At 60.1% G+C, this 13538-nt stretch overlaps 1 protein-coding gene across 1 annotated transcript; it reads left to right on the top strand.

The window, feature by feature from the left end:
* Positions 1 to 11566: 11566 nt before the first annotated feature.
* Positions 11567 to 13202, top strand: NKX2-3 (NK2 homeobox 3). Its single transcript, XM_058029457.1, has 2 exons — positions 11567 to 11919; positions 12566 to 13202. Exons 1-2 carry the CDS (start codon positions 11567 to 11569, stop codon positions 13200 to 13202), a joined length of 990 nt encoding a protein of 329 aa, XP_057885440.1.
* Positions 13203 to 13538: the final 336 nt, after the last annotated feature.

The raw sequence follows: 13538 nt of genomic DNA, 5'->3' as shown, positions 1-13538 counted from the left end.
GATTTCCTGCAACCTCACAGTGATTAAAGGAAATAACATTGTGAATAAAGGGACATTCTTCAAAGTCAATGAAGGAGCCACAAACTGTACATTCTCACAGAGGGCCGGAAAGCGCCGGCGCGAGGTGGATTTTGCAGAGCGTGGCCCCCCGAAGGAAGAGGGTGGGCTGCCCATCCATCCCTCTTCCCCAGGCTGGGGTTGTGACCGGGCTTCTCCCGGAGCAGGGATGAGGGAGAGGGTCCCCAGGCTCTCCATGCTTGAGGCCAAAAGGCTTGGCCCCACAAGCTCTGGCTCCCCATCCCCAGGTGAGAATTCAACAGGTCTGGGGTCAGGTGCAAGAGCCCACAGACCCTCTCAGATCCCAGGGTGACTATGCAAAGAGCAGCGTGCCACCATGGCTGTTTCATGCCACAACCTTCTTCCTAGGAACCTCCCCATGCCTCGCTTTGCCTCCATCAGGCTCTCAGTGCCTTTGCCTGGGGTTGGCACGGGAAGGTGAACGGGCCAAAAGCGCCGCTTGGGCAGAGGCGAGAGCACTTGGCTGCCATGGGGAGTGGGGTCCTGCCCGCGGCCACCCCTGTCCCTCCCTGCGGGTGCCCCGACACGGGGACCAGCCAGGCAGGGAGGAGCCTGCACTCCAAACGGCCCAAGGGCACTTTTAAAAGCCCACCTTGTTAGCTGAAACAAAGAGAAGGGGGTAACGAGGAAGGGAGAGGAGAAAGGTGAGAGGGGCTCCCTGGCAGCCTAAACACACAGGCTTCAGTTGATGCTGCGTAATCAGGGCATTAGCTAATGAGCTTACTGCGGCACAGGGACAAGTCCTTTAGAAATATCATGGCCACCTGGGGAGGCTTGCAGAGGAGCCAGGCGGCCTTAATCTGCAGTGCTGGAAAGACAAGCCCCCTCTGCCCCTCCCCAGCACTGCTTCCTCCCTGGACAGAGCGTGTCCCGGGGTGCCACTGAGGGCCGACACAAATCCAACAAGGACTGGGCATGAAAAGGATAGTAAAGAGTGCTTTTAAAAACAAAACAGCCCGTGCTCACGGCGGATCTTAGACGTCCGTGCAGTGGGGATGGGGCTGCTCGGGGACCAGTGGGATCCAACTGCCCTGGACAGACAGCGCTGCCCCAGAGAGCCAGCTAAAGGGATTCCAGAAGTATGGATTGCCTGTCCTGCACTGGCAGCTGTGACGGATATGTCAGACAAAACCAAATAACTCCAAAATACGGAATGGGTGGTTTTTTACAAATCATCCAAACACAGCCTTATAAAATCTGAGGCAAACACAAATTCATATAAAAGTGCCTGTGAATGTGCTAATTTGAAGGGAAAGTGGGTGAGAGAATCTGATGTTGAAAGTCACTTAGAACAATGCAAACACTAACTGTACAAATACTCATCAAATACTTATTTAGAAAGTGGCTTTAGACAGTGAACAGGCTAGGTTGAAAAATAATTATTTGCTGATAAATATTGAACTCATTGAGGAATTTGGGCATGTGGCAGTATTTGCATGAATTAGAGTGGAGGAAGTATGAAAGCATCAAAGACAGAACACTTCTCCAGTGAAAAAAGAGACAAGCAAAAACGTCAGCCAAAAATAAGACTCCACTTAAAAATTACTCTCACACTAGTGAAGACATAACCAAACCCATGTATTCACTAGAAAAATGAAAATTTATTATTTTTATTATCATATTGAGGCAGAATTATTATTAATTATGTAGAAAAGAAATTATAAAACTTAAAATTATACTGTAAAGAAATTGCTTAAAATTTTCTAGCTCAAAAATAAGTAGATTGACAACTATTCTATGGAAACCAATTTAATTTAACTTTTCAATGGGATACTTTAAACTGATTTTTTCCTTTCAGTTTTCTAAAGCAGAAATCTGTTTGAAATTTGAAGGCATTGTGTTTCCAGGTTTTCCTTGTCCTCTTTTTGTCTGCTGCCCTGAAGCTGCTTTATGATGGCTGACGTTCATGCTGGATTTCCTCCTCTTTTTTGATCCTTTATTCCCTACTCCAAGCTTTAAGAAATTTTAGCATTCTTGTAAAAGAAAAAAAGAAAAACCCTAAATGCAATTATCGCTTCCTCAGCCACCGAAAAGTTGTAACAATAAAAGTAAAAGAAGAAAGAAAAAAAATTATCAACATTTAAATAGTTTTTCAGCTGTAGTAGAAACAATTATGCCTACTCAGAAAATGGTGGGACCTATAGCAAAATTATCTTCTTTTTTTTTTTTCTGGTTTTTTTTTTTTTTTTTATGTGAAGATTTTTTTCTGAAATGCTTCAGTTGGGTTTTTTGGTTTTGTTTTTGTGTTTTGGATTTTGTTTTGTTTGTTTGTTGGTTTGGTTTGGTTTGGTTTTCAGTTTTTTGTTGGTTTTTTTTTTTTTTTTTTGTGGTAGGGAAAAATCAGGGTCTGTTTTCTGGGCTGCTGCTTTCTGATTAGTCTTGATGATTAAGGCCCTGGGGTCCCAACAACCTTGGGGATTCAGCTCTCACACTGCTGGCTGGGGAGGGGAATCTCTTGTCTGCACCAGGAGCGGCAGCTTCTCCTGCAACCAGACCATCCAGCAGAAGGGGTGACATTGGGGGGAGTGTGGCTGCAGGGCTCAGAGGTGACACAAGCCATGGGGATGACCCCACTGCTGTGGCAGTAGCAGGTGTGTGGGGCTGCAGACACCCTGGCTCCACGCTGGGGGAGATGCCAGTGCTGGGCACAAGAGCCTCACACACCTGCAGTGTGGCTAAAGGGAGCAAAAGTGCCACAGCTGCCATTTGGGAAGGAGAGTGGGACATTCCCTTGCCTTTCCAGTTGGTCACCGCTGCCCCAGCTCCAAGTCCAGCACAATGAGCACGGTGAGTGATGTCCCAGGTGCCCACCCATGCAGGGACCATGCCCCAGGAATCGCCCCTTCCCGGGCATGGTGAGGTGGGGGCCGACGGAAGCAGTGAGCTCAGCCCCTCTCTCTCTGAGCAACAGGGTCCTTCCACAGCTCCCTGCTCCTCGAGTGTCCACTGCGGGGTAGGGCACAGCCCCACAGCGAGGGCGGGGGACTGTCACTCCACAGACACAAAACAATAGTCAGTGTCGATTATTTATTTTCCAAATAAATCAGCGGGTCCTGCAGGAGAAGGGCTGGAAATTGGCGAGTTTAGATTAGACCCTCCCCAAACCCCGGCTGGGCCTTGAGCCGCTGTCAGGGCTGCAGAGAAACAGCAGCGAACTCTCACGCAAATGGCCTATAAAAAAGGCCCCTGTCAAAGGCACCTTGACCTGGAGGTTTGCTGTGGTGCTGAGCTCCCCGTGGCCCTCCCCTCCCTGGGCTGCACTCCCCTCGCATGATGTATTTCCCCTGCCTTTTTTAGAGCTGCATTATGTTAGCTCCAGGAAACAGCCTCTTCCTTCTTATAAACACAGCCCTGGGTTACTGACCAGCGGCCCTGCCACTCCACAGCCACTCTCTGTCCATCCATCACACCTCGCTGTCACCCTGGCAACATATCTCTTGGACCGGTCCGGCTCCAGGGATGGGAGAGGCAGGAGGGGGGGATAAGGGAGGGTCACATACACAGAGCACAATTCCAGCCTGCTGACTAATTCCCTGGAAACTCTGGGGCTGCACAATGAGAAAGCCTTTCCGAGGGTTTCTCGAGCGTTACTGGAAGGTCAGATGAAGGTCAGCACAAGGACACGGCTCCTATTTTCCCCACCGTCAGCAAGGGCGGGTGGCGGGGCGGACGTGGGTGAGCACGGGGGTACCACGGGTGCATGGTGGGAGGGATGTTTGGAGAAGGGAGCCTGGGCCCAGGCGTCCCTGGGATGCGGCACAGAGCCCGCTGGCCACTGCTGGGTGCAGGAAATGTGCCTGGGACGGGGCTGGCGGGGTGTCCTGGCAGCCAGACAGGCGTCAGTGCTTCCAGCAGGACAGGGCATGGCCAGTGGTGTGGCCTTTTGCCACCCCAGAGAGGGAAGGGAAGAATTACTTTGGCCCCATGCGAACTCCCCACCAGCTTTGCTATGGCCCCAGCGCCTGCAAACTGCTGGCCTGACACAGCATCCCTGCATAGTACACAGTACAGGATGGATCCTGGGGGAGAGCACCAGGATGGGTCCTGGGGAGAGCATCCCAGACGTGCTTGGATACCCAAGGTGTCCAGTGTGCTGGGATATCAACAGCACAGGGACAATACAGGAACCATATCAAGAGATCCAGGTTGTCCTGTCAGTGCTGGCACAGGGACGTATCCTGGCTGAGCCTTTGAGCCATCCAGCCTCTTGTATGCATGGCTGAAGCACAGCAAGCGCAGCAGGAGGGGTCCAACCATGTCCTGCTCCTGGAACACCACCCATGTCCATCCCCACCTGCTTGTCCTTCATGTTAAGCCATTGTCTCCAAGAGGAAATGCCATTTAAAGGCAGGTATTTCAAAAGAAATGGGAGATGTCTACTCTCTGAACAACACAGCACTTCACTTCTGCCTGTTCCCTGCGTAAAGCTGGGAGTCAGATTTACACAGGGATAAAACAAAAAAGGCAATGCTTTTAAGGACAGATCTTCACAAACCCAAACTAAAGCCCCATGAGGGCAAATCCTTTCTAATCCATGCTCTTCCTCAGAGGTGTAAGTGGAGTGGAAGGGTAGACGGGAGGGATTTAAATCTGGAAAACAGTTCCCCATCTCTTTGGTCTGGCAAAGGGCCCACTGATAGACCAAAAACAAGTTTGCAGAGAAGCCTGTGTGGGATAATCCAGCTATGGCCCCGGAGGAGATGAGAACAATTAGGAGTCCTCTCTCAAGTCTCCACTCCAAGATAGAAAAACAGTTTATAGTTTAATCCAGAGTTGTTGTTAGAAAGTTCTGAATCATCAGGATACACTAACAATTTCTGCACAGTAATTGCCAGGATAATTCATTAGGCGGATTCAGAGATAAACTATTAACAGAAGCATCCAACTCTCCTACCTGCCTTCCCGTGTGCAGGACACAGGGGCTGCCCTATTTGTACAGTGGCTGTCGGTGAGGATCTGGGCTCAGGAGGGAACCACATGAGCAGCCATGGCTAAATACAAAAAGTATTTCAAAGGAAAACGAAAGAATGGTCATTTATTAGACATGTGCAGGCCAAGCACATGCTCTGCCTTTAACCTTTCCAGGCATGGTAATCAGCCAGGGAGCAGTTTGCCTTCACTGCCACTGAACATGCCGCAGTCTCCAGCCACAGCAACCTTTCTACTTCCAGAGAAAACCCACCAGAGCATTGGAAGCTGGCCTGCTGTGGCCTCTGGAAGGATAGTGCAAAATGTCTTTGGGCTGAGCCTGTCAGGCTTTTGACTCATATTTACCCAGAAGAGACAGAAATTACGAGCTTCCCCAGCCCCCAAGTGCAGGTTGTTGCATGACAGAGGATATTTGTGTCCAATCCTCCTGAGCTGGTCAGCCTCAAATCACATTTGGGAAGATGAAACAGTGCAACAGCCACTGGCTGTGGGTGCCCCTCAGAGCAAATGACAGCCCTACAGACAAATGCCAGCAGAGTTGAGGAATGCCACCACACAGAGGTCTGTGCACCTCCTTATGTATGCGCTCAGCCAAGGTTGCAGCATAATTTCTGCTAAAGCTGATTCCTGCATCCTTTTTCAGCTCAATTTCCCTGAAACCACTCTGCAAACCCAGAGCTGTGGACCCTTTTTTTTACAATTTTGCCAGCTCCGGGGTAGCTATGGCCAGGATGGCTTCATCTGCATGGGAACAGCCGGAGGAATCTTGATTAAGCAGGGAGAGAAGTGGGGACTGGCTGCCAGGCAGATGCCCTAAACAAGAGTAACTTATCAGCTCCGTTTCCAAGATGAGACATCTGTCACCACCTTGCACAGAGCCAGCCCAGCCACTTGCTCCTCACCAGCACGTCTGGACAGAAGCATGAGGGCTTCCCTCTCCTTGAAGGAAGCCACAGAGATAGCCACCATATAATTTGCAAATTTTTCTAGAAAATGCTTTGCTTGGGCTCAGAAAAGCATTGCACCCAGAATGCTTTGGGGGACAGAGCTGGACAGGAGCAGGAGGCAGCATGCAGCTGCATTCCCAGCCCGTGTTTGCCAGCAGCAGCAGTGCAGGGAGGTCTCCAGCCCGGAGGAACACCAAGTGCTGTGGACAGCAAGGAACCTCTCCACCAGCACACACAGAGCAAAGCCCGACACAGTTAATCCCTCCAGTTTATTATGTAATAAAACGCTTTCCAGACCTGTTAAAATTTAATTGGTTTAATCTTAATTGTTCCATTTTCTGTGGCACACGCAAACACAGAGCCTGACCCTGCCACTCTCGTGTGAACTGTCCCGCAGGCTGTGGTGGGAGCAGGATGAAACCCGCTGACCTCAGCGGGATTTCGTGCATGAATCAGAGCGGCAGGCCTGGGCTCGGAGCTGAAATCCAGCACTGGGCAGGTCGCCAGCACAAGGCCCAGGGTCCACTTAGGCTCCACTTAAGCGCTATGGGATGCAAGTGGTACGCAGGCCTGGGGATGCGAGCGGTGAGCAAGCCTCGTGCTGGGCCTCTGCTGAAGGATGAATTTCAGCTCAGCTTCTCAACCTCACCGACACAAACACACAGCAACGGCTTCTGAGACACGGAGCAAAGGTACTCCCAGAAAGGCTGTGGGGTGTGCTCCACCAACAGGGTGGTGTACGTGTGCCTGTAGCTGTGTCCTCCTTCAGCTGCACGGGGACCCTCTCATCACACGGTCAGTAACTGTGATTTATGACAGCTTCTAAGCCAGAGGAAGAGGTGTTCTGCTACTCTTTGCACGTCCCTAGTCATTGGGCTGTTATGCAGCAGGGTAGTTTTGTAAAGCCTGGATATCCTTTGTGCACAAGAGATGCCAAATAAAAGCAGGCAGGAGGGGGTCCTTGGCACTGGCATTTCCTATCCTGCATTGCCTTAGATGAAGGATGACCTTTACCTGCTCCTGCAAGGTGGCTCTCACCAAGCTCAGCATGTCAGCCTCAGTTTCAGAGACCCATCTGGCACTGAAATCAAGGGCAACCTCCCCTTTGGTGTCCAAGCCTACCGAGCTCCCCTTGCTGCAATGGGCTGCACCTTTGCATTTGCTGCTCCTATCCCTCAAAGTGCTGAACACTGAATGTTTCACACAGCTAGTGGTATCTCTCAAACCAACCTCCCACCTTAAAAATATAGTGTAGGATGTTACAGTCTGATTCTGACCTTTAGAAAACTCATTTATTTTCCACTGAGGCTTTGTTTCGGGATGTATTTCCAAGCCATGCATCCCCGCAAGAACTGTGAAGCAAAAGTAAATCAGCCAATGTCAATGGAGAAAAAAAATACTGAAGAAAAGCAAATATTTGCAATGATGTATTTCTCAATAAAATGGGCATTAGTTGGGTGGTTCTTGGCCAAACCAAGCCAGCTGTTCTGAGGATTTGGAGAGATGCAGGCAGGTGTCAAGTGGCAGACCTGAGTGAACAGGATGGTGCAGGCACTGCCTGGGCACAGATGGGACACAGCAGTGAGACACGGAGCCAGCCTGTTGCTGGGTGAGCATGCTGCATCCTCTGTCTGGACCTGGCTCCACTGCCTGCAGAAGCCCTCTCCTCTCCTGAGGAATACAGATAATGTTTATTTTCAAAGTTGTGAAAAAGAGCCATTCCTGTGCAGGTGGCAGGGCAGGGATAAACGCCATCCTTTCCCCCGGGCGCGGTGACCAGGTGGGCGCACTCAGGGAGTGAGTGCGGGTTGGGAGCTGCGGCGGAGCCGCCCCGTGTGCGCTCCTCACGGAGCCCCTCAGGGCGCGCCCGCTGGGCACCGAGAGGGGCGCCGAGGCTGTGTGCGGGGAGACCCGGACCCCGGAGACGGCGGAGCGCCGTGCCGTGCCGTGCCCGGCCGGACAGGACCGGACCGCGGGGTCCGCTGCCGGCAGGTGACCGAGCCGCGCGGAGCCGGTGCGGGCTGCACGGGACGGCCCCGGCGGCAGCCCCGGCGGCGGGTCGCTGTCCCGGGACCCGCCGCCTCTCCGCGTCGCGTCGCCGGCCCCGCCGTGCGGGGGCGTCCCTGGCGCGCTGCGGTTCTCACATAAATCAGGACCGAACTCCTGGGAAAGGGCCATCCTTCACGGGGCGCTGCTGACAGAGAACGAGAACCAGACGGGCCCTGAGATAAACCACGGCGCGCAGCGTTTACACAAGGGCAGGCTCTGTGTAAATAGAGCCGGGCGCGGGGGGCAGCTCCCGGCGGCGCGGGTCCGCTCCGGCTGCGGCCCCAGCCCGCGGGCCACCGGGCTCCCGGGGCGGCGGGCAGGTGGGTGCCGCCCGCCCAGCGCCTCCCGCCGCCGTGCCCCGCCGGCTCCCCGAGCACTGGGGCTGGAGACAGGGCCGGATTAGCGTGTTTGTTTGTTTACGGCCATTAGCGCGGGGCCGGCTCCAGCACTCCGCACCCGCAAGACTAATGGAGCAATTAGCAGCCCCGGTGCTGATAGCATCGCCCCGAGCGAGACCCCCGGGCGCGGCCGCTGCTACGGGGCTGCCTGCGGCCGGGCCCTCGGGCGAGAGCGGGCTGCTCGCTCCCTCGCCCGCCCGCCGCGGTGTGCGCGGCTGCAGCGGGGCTGCTGCTCGCTCCCCGGGCCCGGGGGGGAGACTCTTGGCTCTCTTGGCTCCGCTGCAGCATCCGCACGGCGAGTTCCATCCATTACAATAATCCCCTGTCTAAACAGAGCGCAGGAGCGGCCGGGACAACAAGGCCCTGCTGTAAACAGAGCTCAGGGGACGCCGCTAATGATATAAATAAAATAACCATTAATAGCCCGGTGACCTCAGCCCAGCCGGCTTGGGAAAGCCCTGCAGCCGCAACCCGGGCTGAGACCCGCCGGCAGGTACCGGGCTGCCCTGCTCCTTCCTCCCCCTGGATTCTGTACCTCCGCACCGTTCGCCCCGGTCCGGCCGTGCTCCTCGGCGCCAGCCGCCTCGGCACGGGCACGGTCGGGCCCGACCATCTCCCCGCTTGCCCGGCTTTTCTAGCCGGGAACTCACCACCGATCCGCCTCCACTAACGGGGGCATGCTGGCATGGGGGGAAAGCGCGGGCGCAGTTACCGCACCGGGAGACTGGCGGAGGGTGAGGCCCAGAGAAGGCCCGGCCGCGGCTTGCTCCCTCCGTCGGGCGCGGGCTCCCCGAGCAGTCCGTGTGGCCGGCAGCAGCACAAATGAGTGGGTCCCAGCGGGAGAACCACTCGTACCACCTGGGAGAAATCCCGATGCGCCCTTTTCTGTCCGACCCAGGCTCCCAGAGCCCGCAGGCCGCGCCCGGCGATCGGCCCGTCCGGGATCCCCGAGCGCGATGGCGCCACACGAGTCAGACACTGCCGGGGTGCGGCCCTCGGCACGGCGGCTGCTGCTCCCGCACACGGACGGGCAGGCGGACACCGGCGGTGGCCCGGCAGTTCTTATGGCCGCCACCACCGAGGGCAGCGGCCCTTGACGCTGCTCTCCCCGCCGGGAAGCTCGGCCGCAGGGGAGCTCCCGGGCAGCGCGGCGCTGTGCAGAGCCCGGCCGCTCACCGCGCTGCCTGCGGGCCCCGCGCCTGCACCTTCCCGGGCCCGGGGCCCCGAGGCGGGCGGGAGTGGCCCGGGACGGTGGCGGATGTGTAACACAGATAAGGAGCTAATTGTTACTAATTATTTTCGGAGTCCCGGCAGCGACGCAATGCCGAGCTTCTCTGCGCACCGGCGGCACGGGGCAGAGTCGGGCCCCAGTCAGGCCTGCTTACTGCGGCCGCCCTTCCCCGTCCACCGTCCGGACCGCAGGAAGGCGTCTCCCAAGGGGAGCGGCGAGAAGAGACCGAATCGTCATATTTATATGGCGAGGGGTTTGAAGCTGCGTGGTGGCAGCGGTCCGGTGCGCCGCGGGACCGGCAGCACATGAGCTGCGGCGAAGTGCGCGGCACTCGGGCTCCTGTCCCGGGCTGCGCCCCAGTAAATCCGTCTCTGGGACGTGCAGAAAGACGTAGATACGAGGGCACCGACAGAGCCGCTAAACAGTGGAGACGCCGGACGTTAACAACACGAGAGAAACTCCCGGGAAGGCCCCGCGAAGCCCCGGCGCCGGGACACTCACCTGCCCGGCGTACGCGCCCGGCTCCGGTGGCCTCCCCTCGTCGCCGATCCAAGCCCTGCGGGGCAGCAGGATTTTAATCACAACGAAAAATCTCACCAAAGACCCCCTGCCTATCCCTCGGTGCGCCCGCTCCCCGCGCCGCGGCAGCTCCGAGCCCGTGCAAAAGTCCGGGAGCCGCGGGGAGCGCCGGGGGGCCGCGGCACCCCCTTATCACCGCGGGGCTCGGCCGGTGCCCGGCGAAGTCCTGTGCCCGGGAACTTCTCAGTGCGGAAGAGCTCGGCAGGCTCATTCGGTGCGTCACCCGCCGCCACGGTGGCGAGGTGGCTCCGCGAAGCCGCTGGCCGCTCGTTACCCGTGGGAGAAACGAAAGAAAACGAAACGAAACGAAAGAAAACGAAAAACAACGAAAAGAAACAGAGACGATCGCGGTATCGCGCGCCCCACCTAGCCCCGCATTACCGCAGTCCCAGGCTGCCCACCCGGCCCGGCCCGGTCCGCCCCGACTGGGCCCGGCGGTCGCGGGCTGCGGGGCCCGATCCGGCGGGAGAAGCGTGCTTTCCCCTGTGCGAACGAGTGCCGCACCGGCTGCGGCGAGCTGGGCCGGCCTGCAGACTGGCCGATCGCGGGGGTATTTGCGGGGACACCGGCGAAGGGACCGGAGGTGCAGGGGGATGAGGATGGGTCGGCTACGTGTACGTCGCATGGCTACGGCCCGTCCGGGACGGCGGGGTCGCCGTCGGCTGCGGGAGGGGCGCGGGCTGGCGGAGGCCCTGGACCTCCCCTCCGCTACGCGCCCTGGGCCACCGGAGGCACTTGCGGAGCCGTGCTGGTGGGGCGGGAGGCCGGGCTGGTGGGGCCGCACATGTCGGTCCCTGCCGGGGCCGGACCGAGCCGTGTGCGGGCAGGGGCCAGCGGGGCGCGCCCGGGCGGGGGTCCCTACCTACCTACACGTGCTTAGCACTGGGGGGCGCGGCGGCGGCTGCCGCGGCTCTCTGCGGGCACCCCGACCCCGGCGCACCGTCCCCGCGCCCGCCGGGCGGGTGCCGGGCCGGCGGGGCGCTCTGCGGGAAAGCAGCCTCCCCGAGTGCAGCCTTAATACATTGCTATTTCTGGCCGGGCGGCCGGAGCCGGGCAGGGGGCCGGCTCTGCCTCCCCCTCTCTCCAATGGTGAGGCCGCCCCCGGCCCCTCCTTGCCGTGACGTGCCGGCCCGGGGCAGAGGAGGCTCCCGAGCCTTTGGCTGTCCCTGCAGAAGCTGTAACAAAACGCAGACCCCCAGCGCCGAGCTAATGGAGGCAACTTAGACAGAAGCAGGCGCGGCCCCTCGTCTCTCGGCGCTGCCTGCTCCCCCCGCACCGGGCGCGGCGCTCCCCGCCGAGCAGCCGCCCGAGCGCCGCCGGGCCCGCGGGACTGCCTGGCCGCTTGCGCTGCCCCGATGATGTTACCGAGCCCCGTCACCTCCACACCCTTCTCTGTCAAAGACATCCTCAACCTGGAGCAGCAGCAGGACCCGCACTATGGGGCCCAGCTCCCGCACCACCTGGAGCACCACTTCCACCCCGCTGCCTGCCTGCTGGCGGCCGCCGACGGCGCCCGCTTCTCCGACGGCGAGGAGGAAGAGGAGGAGGAAAAGCTCTCCTACCTGAGCCCCATGGCAGCGCCCGGCAGCCAGGCGGACGCGCGGATCTCCGCCGACAACTACGTTCACGCCGTGCTGCGCAGCTCCTGCGAGGCTCCCGGCCCGGGAGAAGAGCTGGAGCCGGCGGTCCGAGACCCAAGTGAGTATCGGCTCCGCCGCGCTCCCCGCACTGCACGGCCCCGCCGAGACGGGCGCTGCCTTCCCGCGGTGCATTCCCAGCCCTCGGGCATCGCCCCGCGAAGCCCAGGTCCCTGTAGCCTGCCCCACGTCCCTTGGCCATGTCGGGCTGGGACAGGCACGTCGCGGGGCTGCCACCGCCCTCCTCCGCGCCTCGCTCGCCTCCTCCCTGGGTAGTGCCTCCGCATGGCCCCAGTCCGGAGGTGTCGGATCAGGCCCGGGCTCTGCAATTTCGGTAGCGGAGGGGAAGGAACGGGTCGGGTTAGGCCCAATCCGCACCCGCTGCGGCGGAGCCCGGCGGCGGAGCAGGTGCCCGGCGCTGTGCGCGGCGCGGAGCTCTCCTCGCGGTGCAGCAGCGGTAACGCCGCAGCTGGCTCGGAGGTGCGGGAACGTGCCCGGCCCCGCGGCCCGAATCGAGCCCTCGCAAACACAGGCGGTACCGGAGACGGCCGGTCCCAGCGCTGCCTCCCCGCCCGCACCGCGGTGCCCCGACGGGCGCGTAGCGGCGCGGGGCCGGCCGGGCGCGGAGCCCTCGTCCGCCGGTGGGGCCCGCCGGGAGCAGCGAGCGCCCGGCGTCGGCCAGGCGCACCCGTGACCTGTGTTCCCCCGTACAGAGAGCTGCGTCCTGAAGAAGCCGCTGGACGCAGCGGAGAAGGCGGAGGAGACGGAGAGGCCGAAGCAGCGGAGCCGGAGGAAGCCGCGCGTACTCTTCTCCCAGGCGCAGGTCTTCGAGCTGGAGCGCCGGTTCAAGCAGCAGCGTTACCTGTCGGCGCCCGAGCGGGAGCACCTGGCCAGCAGCCTCAAGCTCACCTCCACGCAGGTGAAGATCTGGTTCCAGAACCGGCGCTACAAGTGCAAGCGGCAGCGGCAGGACAAGTCGCTGGAGCTGGGCGGCCCCGCGGCCCCGCCGCCGCCGCGCAGGGTGGCCGTGCCCGTGCTGGTCCGTGACGGCAAGCCGTGCCTCGGCGGGTCGCAGGGCTACAGCTCGGCGTACAACGGGCCCTACTCCTACAATGGCTTCCCCGCCTACGGCTACGGCAACGCAGCCTCCTACAACCCCGGCTACGGCTGCACCTACCCGGCGGGCACCGGCGGCGCGTCCATGCAAGCCGCCTGCAGCCCGGCGGCGACCGCCAGCCCCTTCGTGAACGTGGGCGGCCTCGGCGGTTTCGGCGGCGGCGGCCAGCCGCTGCACCAGCCGGCGGCGGGGCCTTCCTGCGGCCAGGGCGCACTGCAGGGCATTCGGGCCTGGTAGCCCGCACGCACTGAGGGTCGGGAGCGGACCGACAGGACGGCCCGGCGGCTCCGCGGCCCCGTTAGCACCCGCACCGCATCCCGGCTGCGCGCCACGCGCCCTGGACCGGAGGCGGCGGCGGCGGGACGGCGCGGCGGGACCCCGGCGCTCCCGCGAGCATCGGTGCGGGGCCGGCGACGGACGGAGCGGAGCGGCGGCGGGACGGGGCCGCGCGAACCCGCAGCGAAGCGCCGCCGCCCCGCGGAGCCGCCGCGACGGCCGGGCGGGCCGGGCGGGCCGGAGCCGATCGCGCCGCGCCAGCGGAGCAGCTTTGCTTGTAAAAAGCCGACGGCGGGG

The sequence above is a fragment of the Melospiza georgiana genome, chromosome 8 (assembly GCF_028018845.1).
Source record: "Melospiza georgiana isolate bMelGeo1 chromosome 8, bMelGeo1.pri, whole genome shotgun sequence".
Lineage (NCBI taxonomy): Eukaryota > Metazoa > Chordata > Aves > Passeriformes > Passerellidae > Melospiza > Melospiza georgiana.
Note: the sequence above shows the minus strand (reverse complement) of the source record. Positions and strands in the feature narration are given on the sequence as shown.